The following is a 13926-nucleotide window of genomic DNA, read 5'->3' as shown; positions in this document are numbered from 1 at the left end:
TGCACTCTAGCCGAAATCTGCCCAACGAAAAATTTCGGCAAAATTAAGCATCAAAACGATTAGGGGTGAGCAAAAAGAGTGTAGGGGATTGTAGTACATACCTTGAACTATCTCTAGAAACTTGGAATCGATCAAAAATTCGAAGCAATGAAGGGGGGCTGCTTCTTGGCCGATCGCTGCAGGTGCAAGAATGGGGGCTAGGGTTTTTTGATTAATGTTATAATATGAAATATTTTCATTCTGGCCCCAGGAATTTAATAATAATGCAACTTGGAAGAAAAGTTTAGCGATTAGGCGTACCGGGGTGACGTAAAGGCTTCCGAGAAACGTCGGATAAATCCTGAGAATTGTACATACTCAACAATCTTTAATTCCTGAAGTCGGAATCAACGGGCGTTATATTGATTCTCTTTTATTGTATATTCTTTGACTTATCGAAAACTTTCTTCTATTGGTGACTGGTTCTTATTGTTCCAATTGTACCGTTTATGTTCTCATAATGCTAATTTCCTTTAGTTGCTACCATTTTTTTATTGTATTATTAAATGTTGTATCGAAAGAGGTATTTAGAGATTTTTTATTTATTTTTAAGTTTGTGAATAGTAACTGTATTTTAACTTCGTACTTATTTAATTTATTACTCAACTTTATTTAACAAACTTTATCACATACAGAATTTAAGTTGTCCAACCCATGTGAGACACGGGTACCATATTTATTGTTCCGATTGTACCGTTTATGTTCTCATAATGCTAATTTCCTTTAGCTGCTACCATATTTTTAGTGTATCATTTAGAGATTTTTGATTTATTTTTATGTTTGTGAATAGCAACTGTATTTTAACTTCGTACTTATTTAAGTATTACTCAACTTTATTTAACAAACTTTATCACTTACAGAATTTAAGTTGTCCATCCCGTATAAGACACAGGTACCTAACCTAGTAGACAGCTTTAAAATCAGGGAAGGGATGGTTTAAAAGTCAACAATATGTTTAAAGTGATTGTAACATAACATATGCATTAAAGGTTCTACTTACTTAAACTTTTAAAATTATGTAAAATTACTTTTTTTCATCCGTATATTTATTATAATACTGTGTATGTGTGTTTTTCCTTTTACATATTTAATTTAATATAGTCAATAAACACATGTTTAATATATTTAATAAACATATATTATCAGTAAATACAGGTTGTCTACAATTGTACATGTACCTTTAGTAGTCAAAACATAGTTCATTTTAGAGAACTAATATACAATCTTATTTCTATCTTATTGTTTAATGAAAGTATGTTGGTTGCATAAAGAAATAGTTGGTTGATTATAGTCAACTCTTTTGTGCAAGTTTTGTTTTTGTTATACGACTTGCTACTTGAGGGAATATTGACTTGGTCATTTGTGAAAATGTGGGGAAAAGGTATGCAAGTATCTGTATTGCTAATATTTGTTAATATAATTTAGTATATATGCGTATGTATGTATCGTAATATTCTAAAACATAGATGTATGTATTGAGATTGTTTTGTCCTTCAACATAATAATTTTTTACTTAAATGGTGTTGGTTAACTTCAATTCAATCATGATGAGGATTAGATTATTATTTCATAGATGTCAAGATTAGGTCAAAACAAAATATTTTTAAATTTGATGTTTCATTGATTTAATATTTAATTTTGATGCTTAAAAGGAATCGTTATGATTGTATTTGAAAGGCAAGAAGCAAGAATTTTTCCAAAAAAAAAAAGCCAAGATTGAAGATATTTTTAAAGATACAAAATCGTTTGGGTATTTGTGGTTGAAAATAGATCGAAACATAAATTGGTTTTATGGACGAATTGGTGTAAATTTATTTTAATGTCAATGTTTGGGTTCGTAGCTCCCCCCTTGGTTTGGGGGGGGGGGGGGGGTTGTCGGTGGTCCGTTGGGTTTCTTAGAACTAGATGATTAGAATCAATAGGTTTTTCATTTAGTAACCATGCCTCTTTCAGAATTTAACTTGTTTAGTGGGTTTTTAGCTTAGTGATAGAATTTCTGAAAATAAAATTTATTTAATATATCCATTCATTACCTTAGAATCGTTGTATATGAATTCTTGACTTTGTTGAGATTATGTATAAAATGCATAAATGTATGCCGAAAATTGATTATAATATCACTATTAAAATGGTTAGGATTGAGAGACTAGGTGTGCATTCTCTTTTTTAAGTTTATGTAATTGGGTGTGTATGTATTCGATTGATTTGATGTTTGTTATCCGAAAGTATAGCTACTTGCTACTCTCTCTTCGCTAATGAAATTTGGCTGTTCAAAAAATAAATAAATAAATAAAATGGTTTGGATCATTATTTGAGGTGAGTTCTTTTATAAAAATAATAATTTTTAGATAAAAGCGACCCAAAATATTAGTTTGGGAATTGATTAGTTTAATTGACGAATAACGGTTTTGAATGAGTTGGTATATTAGTTAAGTAAATGATAATGTTGAAGCCTAGAGGTGATGAGTATATTATTCAAAAAGTTAATGGCATTGCTTGTATAACTTTTAAATTCAAAATATTTATCAAGGGAAATTGTTGACCAAAATGAATCAGCAAAATATTTATCAAGGGAAATCGTTTACAAACACATCTTGCGTCTACTCCTTAGTATTGACCAACAACTTTTTTTCACTATAGAACTTCTCTATAAGCCCGGTAGTGTCACGCCATACTCTTCTCCCCAAGCATATATTGATCAAACATTTAACGTCTCACTAAGCTTGAGGATAGGATTGGACAGATATAATAACTCAAGAGTGAAAGATATTTCTAGTTTTCTGATGTGAAATAGTTGTACTGTTTGAGAATGATTTGCTTAAATAGCCAAAGGGGATAGAAAGAGAAAAGTATCTAATGGTTAGACGTTCGATCCATAGTCATGTTGTGTATCGACCGCATTTCTTCTATCTTGTTTTGTCTCTTAGAAGCATACTCGTTAAAAATTCTCTAAAAAACTGATTTTGTGTCCTTAAGCAATCTTTAACCATAACAAAATCAAGGATTTTTTATTTGAAAAAAATATTTTTTGACAAGAGGAGAGAAAACACTTATATTTTATGCATTTTTTCTTGTATAATCTAGCTAGGCATGCATTTGTCTATTTTTACTTTTAAGGAGTTTTACTAATTTTGTTCAAACTTAAGTGTATAATAAAATCTTTCTTGAAAGTAGAAACTAAAACATACTAATTAAAGAAAACTCTTATGTAGATTTTATATGAAGTAAATTCTTCACATTTATTGTCGTTCGTAAAAATCACGCTTAAGTGTTGATTCACCAATTAATCGCTAGTCGGTATCCAACCGGCTGATCGTCGATTAATCGATATTTAGTGAAAATTGGTTAAAATAGAAAAAAATATATATATAAAATCTGGTATATGCATGCATATTGAAAAATCGCATGTAAATCCAATCCGATTAATCCCAGCTAATCCATATAAATCAAGATTAATTATTAGTTCCCTTCCCATCACCCGATTAAGGAATAACAAGCTCTATAACATTACTTATTGTAGAAGAGTCATGACTCACGAGTATTTCAAAAGATAAATTCGATGGAGGATAAGGTGTAATTTTATTTCAAACAAAGTCGTTAATTAAAATAATCAAAAAGACAAAAATCCAAAACCATAATGCCCCATAAACCAAAAGAACTAATCCAAACCGTGTTTTAACCAATATTATATTTCCAACAAACATTTATACAACTTTTTAAATAAATAATAGTTTGAACAATTCGGGAGATAAGTAACGGGCGTTAAGTTTGTAACGGTTTTTGGTGGTTGAACTAACGGGGTTGGTGAATCGGATAATGATGGACCGCTAAGGATGCAAGTATATATATAACCCCCGTTCAATTCCTACGCCTTCTCAGTGTCGTTGTTGCCCAACCACTCGATAGACATACCAGACCACCCACCCTTCTTTTTCTCCCACTCTCTATATTATTATTATTATTATTATTATTATTATTATTATTATCTTCCGTCGGCAATTCATTGCACCATTTATCCTTCATAATTCGACGTTTTGATCCTTCAAGGTTCGTTGCTTATATTATATTATATTATATTGATTATTATTATTATTATTATTATTATCGTTTATCTGTTATTGCATGCGTATTGATTATTGAATTAGGTTTGTAATTCGTACTGTGATCATTCAAACTGTTGAATGCTTCTTGTTTATATTGATTATGATCATCTCCTGTTAATTTGTCGGTGATGACGTCATCATCGTTCATTTGTTGTGATGATTATCTGTTATCAAATGCATGTTCCTGATTGATATACGTATTATTAGTTATTGAATTAGGTTTAGGATTATTCATAATTTGATTGCTACTGATGGAATTTGTTTTGATTCAATTGGATTACAGTTGTTAATTTCATGAGAATTTAGTAATAATTTATTTATTGACTTATTTGGACATAGAATAGTGGTTATGACTTATGATTATTTGCTAAATAAGGGTGAAATGCATATAAACAGAGGCGTAATCAATTGATGGTATTTGTTGTGCAGAATCATGTCACGCTACCAGGAAGATGATGAATATGTGGCCGATGAATACGAAATGGAAGATATAGATGATAACATGGATTACGAGATTAACGGCAGGGATATTGGTTCGGACTCTGACGGGGATGAATACGACTACGCGGTTTGTTTTATATCCCTTACAACAATTTGTACACATAATATTGAAATGATGTTAGAATGTCAGAAATCAGATTACAATGTACTATTTTAGAAATTTGATTATTTGTTACGTTAATTAGTAACTTTAGTATTTGAAATCTACTGTAGAGTAATAGGTTGCAAGATACGTCTGCTGCTGAGGCAAGAAGAGGCAAAGATATTCAAGGTATTCCCTGGGAAAGACTCAGCACCACTAGGGAAAAATATAGGCAAACGAGACTCGAACAATACAAAAATTACGAGAATATCCCTCAATCCGGACAGGGTTCAGAAAAGGTCTGTTATCTGCATGTGTAAATATTTATCTGTTATTTGCTATCTGTATATTATTATTATATTGAGCTCACTTTATTTGAACAGGTTTGCAAGGTTACAAACAAAACAGGCATGTTTTATGACTTTAGACAGAACTCAAGATCTGTTAGATCAAAAATTCTTCATTTTCAGGTTTGTTTTTTTGTGTTTTACACATACTTGTATTGTTTGTGTCATCTCTTAGTAAATGTTTAATAATTTTTATTGCTGTTGATTTTAGTTAAGAAACCTAGTATGGGCTACATCGAAGCATGATGTCTACTTTATGTCGCATTTCTCCGTCTTCCATTGGTCTTCCTTAAAACAAAAGAAGACTGACGTCCTTAACGTATATGGACACGTGGCACCATCTGAGGTGAGTGTTTCAGTGTTTTATATTTCCTTAGTTTCATAATTTCATTTCATTTGAACTTTTAGTAGATCATTATTTAATACCCTTATTGATTTGTGTACAGAAGCACCCTGGAAGTATACTAGAGGGATTTACTCAGACACAAGTGAGCACAATTGCAGTTAAAGATAATTTACTCGTTGTTGGTGGATTCAAAGGAGAACTTATATGCAAGGTAACTTTTTATAATCATGATCGTATAAGAAATTCATATTCTTTTTAAATTTTTTTTTTTATTAATTATTTTTGGTTACTGAGTGCAGTATTTAGATAGACCTGGAGTTAGCTATTGTTCAAGGACAACTTATGACGAAAATGCTATAACTAATGCTCTTGACATCTATACTACCCCAAGGTATATTGTTTTGGTGGAACTGAGATTTTGATTTTCAAATTTGAAACCATGTTTGAATTTTATCTTATTTTTTCACTATTTTTGATGCAGTGGTGCAGTGCGTTTTACTGCTTCAAACAATGACTGTGGAATTAGAGAATTTGATATGGAAAGGTTTCAGATGACTAAACACTTTCGTTTTCCTTGGCCAGTAAACGTAGGTTCTCTCTCGCTTAATATTGATTTTATTGTTTTCTTTGATGTTGTAATGTAACTGGATTTTCTTGTTTATTGATTATGTATGCAGCATACATCTATTAGCCCTGATGGCAAGCCTCTTGTAGTTGTTGGGGACAACCCTGAAGGAATGTTGGTGGACTCCCGTTCAGGAAAGGTAAATTTGTTATTAGCCATACCATTAACTCTAACTATGTTGACTATTTTAAATTGACTTTTTCTAAGGAAGACAACTCAAAAGATTAGGTAATCAGCATAGGTAATTAAGTCAAGAAGGTGAAGCACCAGTAACTTAATATTTTGACTTTTTTAAATTGACTTTTTCTAAGGAATACAATTTCAAATATTAAAGTAAATATAACATGGGTTATTAAGTCAAAGCAGGCGAAGCGCCAATAGCCCTGATGTGGTGTGGTATCATTAAGTTTGACCATGTTGACTTTATAAACTGACTTTTTATTAGGAAGACAAATTCGAAAAATAAGGTAATCAACAAAGGTTTTAAGTCAAAGAAGGTGAAGCGCCAATAACTTAGGCTGAGGGGTGTGGGGGGCGCGAGAGGGGGCGTGAGTGGGGGCGCCAGCCAATAATATTGTGACGTGTGGCAGAGAGAGAAACTTGATAAGATGGGTGTTGGTAGTGGTGATAGCGCCCCGGGCCATGGTGTGGAGGGGCGCGAGAGGGGGCGCGAGCGGTTTATTTTTTTATTATTTTTTAAATGTAGTAAAAAAACGTATTATTAAAAAAACGCAAAAATTATTTAAAAAAACACACATTTTTTTGAAAATTCATATAATAAAAAAAACATACTAAAAATTAAACAAACAATAATATTTAATAATAAAACTAATCTAATACAAGATCCTCTGGTCGCCTCGCCCACAAATGTTCAACCAACTCATGTCGAAGATCCCCGTGTATCTCACGGCTCTTGATATTTGCTATGTTATGAAGTTTTTGTTGATCACTGATTGTGGACAGTTGTGGCGGAATGTCACCTTGGTAGTTTTGGCATATAGCTTTGCCCTCGTCTTCTAACGTCATGTTGTGTAGGATAAGACACGTGTAGACGACGTCCATTATCCTCTCCCGAGTCCAATAACGTATCGGGTTCGCCAGAACATAATATTGTTTTTTTATAGCTCCAAAAGCTCTTTCAATATCTTTTCTAGCAGACTCTTGCTTCTTCGTAAAATACTTCCGTTTGTCGGCGACTGGATCTGTAAAAGCTTGAACTAACACAGCCCATTCGTTGTAAATACCATCGACCAGATAGTACCCGTACTTGAAGAGTTCTTCATTTGCAACAAAAGATTGAGGTGGTTCAACCCCGTCGATAAGGTCGTTGATCAAATGTGACTGATCGATAACATTAAGGTCGTTATTTGACCCAGCAACACCAAAAAAAGCATGCCAAAACCAAAGATCCTGTGACACCGCCGCCTCAAGTATGAGGGTCGGCCCTTCATGATCACCACGGTGGAACTGACCTCGCCAGGCCGTTGGACACATAGCCCATCCAACATGCGTACAATCGATGCTACCTAGCATCCCAGGAAAACCATGTTTTTCTGCGTGCACCTCATATATGCGTTGGATGTCATACGTTGTAGGTTTACGCAGATATCTCCGAGCGTAAGTCGATATGACTCCTACGTACAATATATATTAAAAAATGTAATAAATATTTAATAAAAAGTAAAATTAATGTTTTTTACCTTGGCAGAAAAAATGAAGGGATTCACGTGCAACCCTTTTCGACATCTGTAAATACTCGTCCAAAGCGTCCGACGAGATGCCATACGCTAGTTGACGGATAGCAGCCGTGCATTTTTGAAGAGGGGTAAAACCGGGAAGACCCCTAGCATCCTCCCTTTGTTGGAAAAAGGGATACCGTGCCTCTAAATCACTCGCTATACGCGTGAACAATTGCCTGCTCATTCGAAAACGAGTTCGAAAATCCGACTCCGCGTATACCGGTTGAGGGCTAAAATAATGCCTCATCAAAGTATCGTTAGCACCCGATCGATCACGCTCACGAGGTGGTGCTCTAACCCTCGGGAGTCGGGGTTGATGGGCTTGATTTTGCAAGAGATTTACCACGGCTGCGGTCAAAACTCCCCCTACATGAAGAAGCAAATCATCCTCTTCGGAGGAGTCGGAATCAGACGAGTACGACGACATTATTTTTAAAAAAAAAATGGGGTTTTGGGTGTGGTATGTATTGGTTTAGGAATATATATGTGATATATATTGTGATATATATAGAGGAATTTATTAAAAAAAATTTTTTTTTTTTATTCACATTAAGCCTCCAACGGCTCTTTCACCATTCCCCAAGCACCCTCACGCGCAACAGCTCCCGCGAGCCCCCTGGCGCCTGCCTCTTTTTCCGCTCTCGCGCCCCTCTCGCGCCCCTCTCGCGCCTCGGTGGTGTGGAGCTCGCGCCCCGGGGCGCGAGCGTCTGGCCTCTTGCGCCCTTTCTAGCGCTCCACACCCCTCAGCCTTACTAAGTTGAGTATTTTAAATTGACTTTTTCTAAGGAGGACAAGTTTAATAAATAAGGCAATCCAACATATAGGTTATTAACTTATTAAGTTTACATGCTGACTGCTAGGTTGAAGAAGGTGAATCACCAATAACTTATTATGTTGACCTTTTCAAAATGTTTACATGCTGACTACTAGGTTGAAGATGACCTTAAGATTAAAAATTTTGAAACTTTATTGGTTACCTAAATTACAAATTGGATTCCAGCTGGTCACCTTTTTATACAGTTTGCTCTATTATATATGTGTAACACTGTTTTTCTTATTCATTTAATTGAACATGTTTTACCAAACTCTACCACGTTATGTGTTTTGTTGGACTAAATAATAAAACAATTTGTCCAACTTACATAACATTGAAATCTTTTTAGGACTAAAAGTTGCTTTTATTAAAATCTAAGTTTTTAAAGTCCGGTACATACCGTACATACAAATAAAAGTAAGTGTAAATTTAGCTGCATTTATATGCGATCACTCAGTTTTGACTAGTTATAAAAAGTTTACAATATTGAAGCTAAGTTCAAGTGAGTTTAGTAAACCAATATTAAAAACTATATTATACTATTTAATGATTTTCTCTTCTATTTAAATGCAAGTTATAAACTTAAAAAAACTTTTGAATGCTGCAGACAGTTGCATCTTTGCAAGGACACTTAGATTTCTCATTTGCATCAGCATGGCATCCCGATGGTCAAACATTTGCGACCGGGAACCAAGACAAAACATGCAGAGTTTGGGATATTAGAAACATGTCTGAATCTGTAACCGCTCTTAAGGGAAATATAGGAGCCATTAGATCTATTCATTACTCATCTGACGGTCGGTTCATGGCCATGGCGGAGCCCACTGACTTTGTGCACGTGTTTGATGTCAAAAGCGGTTATCACACAGAACAAGAGATTGATTTCTTTGGTGAGATATCAGGTGTATCATTTAGCCCTGATACCGAGTCGCTTTTCATTGGAGTGTGGGATCGTACGTATGGCGGTCTACTGGAACTGGGACGGAGGCACAATAACTTTTATTATGATTCGCTATTTTGATGGCGTGGCAGCGAATGAAGTGATGATTTTTGTCAAGTGTAAATGTTTTTGGTTATGTAGAATGGAGAGATGTACAGAAGCTAGCAAATGAGTTCTTGATGGTAAGTTACATATGTAACAAGACTTTCATATATTAAGCTCATTTGTCTTTTAATGACTTATGCTTTTGTAGTATTTTATATTGTGTTAAAGGGGTGTTTGGGATCGCGTTTTAGAATCGTGTTATTGTATATAATCTGATTATTGCGTCACATAACCATGTTCAAATCGCAATGCAAACACCCGTTAATTGCGGGTTTTTGGTATAAGCTAGGTCTGGTTTCAGTTTTTGCTTTGATAACTGGTTAAAGTATAGAATATATATCAGTTATTGATATGTTGGAATTACGCTATATATTTTGTACAAATAAATAACCTTTTTGGTACATATGCAGGTAAAAGAGCATTTTACTGGAAATAAAGATTTTATACAAAGAATTGTGATTGTTTCCATACTCGCAATTATTTCCAGCAAAAATCGGCTGGTTGGGTCTGGCTGGAAAGATAGTCAAAACGGGTTAGGGTCTGTACATGTTTTGAGCAAAATGAGTTTGATCAAAATAGGTTGTTTTTAAAATATTAAGTTGAGACTTTGGGTTGAAATAATTCGTCTTAGAAAGAAAATCAAAACTATTCACACAATTTTCTTTTAGTGTGGTGGCATTGGGTGGTGCCGGCAGGCAGCAGATGATGGTGGTGTTTGTTGATAAACTGTTACTCACTCGTCGACCTTCATTGATGGCATTTAGATGGTGAATAATCTTTGTTTATTATGTCAAACACCCGAACAAAGCCTATTAGTTGGTAATTTTGGTGTCATGCTATGTGCGGTATTCGATATTATTCGATATTACTATGAGTTAGGAGATGCGAAGTACATGCTCCTGCAATGTTATTGTGGCTTTGTACTATGAGGAGTTTGCAATGGCCAATGGGCCCGCCCCTTGGTGGGTACAGGGCGTTGCGCTGGTAGGATCAAGCGGTTGGCCGTTATGCACGCTAGCTAGGAAATTGATCAGATCAGTTGGAACAAATCATCAGTGGCTAAGCAATAACAAGTAGCAATTGATCGGTAGGGGTAGCAACTAATTCATGACAAGGATGGCAAGATTGGTTCCGTATCTAGTAAAGGATTAAGTGTTACGTTCGAGGATTGGCACATAAGGTTAGAACCTTCGTAAAAGCCAACCGACCCACCACCTTTGATTTTGTGGTGGAACTCAGTGAGATTGTGTATGATGACATCGAAGTAGAGGACGTGACCACTTAGGAATCAAAGGAAAAAGTTGCTTGATTCTTCCAAAAGAACATGCCAAGCTGTGGCAACTTGAATCATTTGCAACTGGACAAGCAAATGATACTTTCAGTTGTTGTATATGTATGCCTGCAACACTTATAACTGTCACATGTATGTTCCTTTTCGTGAAGAATTGCAACTATTCGTTGTGACAATTCAACCCGCGTATAAAGGCTTCATTTCGTCAAATCAAAAGAGATTAAATAAAGCACTCCGAATTTCACATATAAGAACTTCTTGTTCTTTTATATAAACATTCTACCATATCTGATTATTGACTTCATGTTCAAGCGAAATGCTTTAATAGAAAGCGATTTGCCATTAATTCCGAAACCTATCCAGGAAAACTGAAAACATGAAACCAACATTGGTTTGTTGATTTTTAGTTTAATTTAGCATTGAGGTGAGTTGTGTCATTTTCAATATTTACTTTTAACTGCCCCTCTCCTCAAATGGCTACTGTTTGGTATTAACATCACCTATTGTTTGCGTTCGTGATTACTGCTTATAGAAATCAAAAGTTATAACTAACAGATCATGAATTAGCTACAATGAATCCCCAAGATTTGCGTGGCCATGTTTGTTACTTCTATGTATTGTTATACAAAAAAGTTGTATAATATATAGAACATATAAAATATAACACAAATAAAAACCTATCCACATAATCGAGCGAACATACAAGTAAAGAGGACAAATTGGTTGAAAATTCTACACATGTGTGGTCGTGTTACTGAACATTTTGATATAAGTCCCATCTTTAAATAATATCATGAACATTTTGATATAAGTCCCATCTTTAAATAAAATCATGAACCTAAGCTCTTTTTAAGTTAGTTTAATAACTTTACTGATAGGTGACATTGTACAATCCATATTTTTATTTGTGTTAAAAAATAGCAGCTCTAACTCACAAACACTTAAAGCCGCGTTATCCAAACACAATTCTTTCAAACCATTAAACGTGTCAAAATAGTTAGTAGTAGTAATACAATTATAAACTTGTAATCCCGTTGGCAGATTATAAAACGAAAAAAAAATCACAAACAATCAAGCTGTAGATTGGCGTACGTGCTAATGGGGGGTTGAGTTGCCATTTAATTTAGACAGGTTAAACATAAAAACAAGACACAACCCACTTAACTAAATAGATCAACCAAACAAATGTGTTTTATTTACTAAAAAAATCCTTACAATTTTGTTTATTCATTTTTGAAAAACCCATAATAATTATAATGAGACATAATTTTCATAAGACATGCTAGCTAGATAGATACTAGTAGTAGATAAATAGATTGCCATGTATCTCCAATCCAAACCCACCCAATAAAACCATTCCACCTAAGCACCCAAAATCTTTCATCCACCATTTCCCTCCTCACAATAGCCACTTCCTCAACCAATTAATATATCTCAACTTCATTCTTCAACTCCACTCCACCAATTCAACCACAGTCACCATGGCCTCCACCTTCTTATCCGCACCAACCTTCCAAGGCCTCCGGCCACTCAACAAAGCCACCGACTCCACCACCAAGCCCACCACTCTCACCATCACCCCAAAGAGAAAACTCAACACTGCCATCAAGGCTGAGCTCAACCCATCTTTGGTCATCAGCCTAAGCACCGGACTATCACTTTTCTTGGGCCGGTTTGTGTTCTTCAACTTCCAAAGAGAGAACGTGGCTAAACAGGTCCCGGAGCAAAATGGAGTCACCCACTTTGAGGCTGGTGATACCCGGGCTAAGGAGTATGTTAGCCTCTTGAAGTCCAATGATCCGGTTGGGTTTAATATTGTTGATGTGCTTGCATGGGGTTCCATTGGACATATTGTGGCTTACTATATCTTGGCCACTTCTAGCAATGGATATAACCCTAACTTTTTTTAAGTTTGGTTTGGTTGGTTAATTATGTGGTTATGATTTATGTTTTATGGTTAATGAATGTCTCCATTACTGTATATTGGTTGTATTGAACCCTAAGTTTTTTATTTGCCATTTTGTGTTTATGTTAATGAATTCTATCGGTATGGTTTTTACTAGGACCTATATAGATTACGGTCTGGTCACTTCTAGGTCTAGTTATATTTGAATGATTAATTGTTAGAGAAAAACATGAGGTTAAGTTTTTTTTTAATATAATTATATATAAGTTTGTCGCACGTAATATCCTTTCTTTCTATATCAAATCTCCCTTAGAATGATATATGAATCTCATAAAAAAATTTGTGAAATTTTTGTATATGGAGTATTATGTATAGACTTTTCATAATCTATTTTACTTGTGATCTGGGTTGTTTCTCTCTCGACTTTAAGTATAATTTGTTTGCGTATGTAATTTCATAACTATACTTGGGCTATAGATATATAATTTTGTAGTGAAGGTAGAGGACTAGAGGCCTTAGGCATTCCCCTAATATCCTTGGTTTATTTGGGTATTCTAATGCTCATAATGCATCAAGCGACTTATGCTTAGCCCCACCCTTGATCGCCACCCTGGGCATGCTCATACTTGATTTATACCCCATGTTTACCCTGGGCCACACTTAGCTTGCTTTACGATGTTGAGGAATTTCAATAAACTCATATGTGCCTTCTCTTTGAACAGTTCATATGGTGTTTAAAAACGTTGTTTGCAAGCTTAGTTTGCTTTAACAATATATTGCGTATACGATGAACTATCAGGTTTGTAACACCGCATGCTTCTGGATAATCTTTTTTTGTGGTTTAGTAGTTTTCGTGCCTCATTTTCCAGACATGGTCATGGTGATCCCCTCACCTTTCTTGTCGTCACTCTCTTCTATAAGGGCGCGTTTTTTTCATTGACTTTTTTTTAAAGGATTTGGAATTGGAATTGGAATGGAATGTTTGAGAATCCCTATCATGTGTTTGGTTGTTTAATATGTATTGGAATTGGAATCTTCTTTTGTTTGTTTTTGGTCGGTTACGGATTCGTTTTCAGCCTTTTGTTTCG

At 34.8% G+C, this 13926-nt stretch overlaps 2 protein-coding genes across 2 annotated transcripts; both read left to right on the top strand.

The window, feature by feature from the left end:
* Window positions 1–4064: 4064 nt before the first annotated feature.
* Window positions 4065–9743, top strand: LOC143556327 (putative WD repeat-containing protein C2A9.03). Its single transcript, XM_077045691.1, has 10 exons — window positions 4065–4086; window positions 4572–4710; window positions 4857–5024; window positions 5109–5195; window positions 5284–5418; window positions 5519–5629; window positions 5718–5809; window positions 5900–6005; window positions 6096–6182; window positions 9204–9743. The coding sequence occupies exons 2-10, from the start codon at window positions 4576–4578 to the stop codon at window positions 9615–9617; spliced, it is 1335 nt and encodes a 444-aa protein (XP_076901806.1). The 5' UTR covers window positions 4065–4086; window positions 4572–4575; the 3' UTR covers window positions 9618–9743.
* Window positions 9744–12319: 2576 nt separating this feature from the next.
* Window positions 12320–12950, top strand: LOC143537889 (photosystem I reaction center subunit V, chloroplastic-like). The gene has a single exon (XM_077031586.1). It carries the CDS (start codon window positions 12414–12416, stop codon window positions 12840–12842), a length of 429 nt encoding a protein of 142 aa, XP_076887701.1. The 5' UTR covers window positions 12320–12413; the 3' UTR covers window positions 12843–12950.
* The last annotated feature ends 976 nt before the right edge of the window (window positions 12951–13926 follow it).

This window comes from Bidens hawaiensis, unplaced genomic scaffold (assembly GCF_021521415.1).
Source record: "Bidens hawaiensis isolate Kalapana, Puna unplaced genomic scaffold, B.hawaiensis_p1.1 tig00000055_1, whole genome shotgun sequence".
In the NCBI taxonomy this organism is placed as follows: Eukaryota; Viridiplantae; Streptophyta; class Magnoliopsida; order Asterales; family Asteraceae; genus Bidens; species Bidens hawaiensis.
Note: the sequence above shows the minus strand (reverse complement) of the source record. Positions and strands in the feature narration are given on the sequence as shown.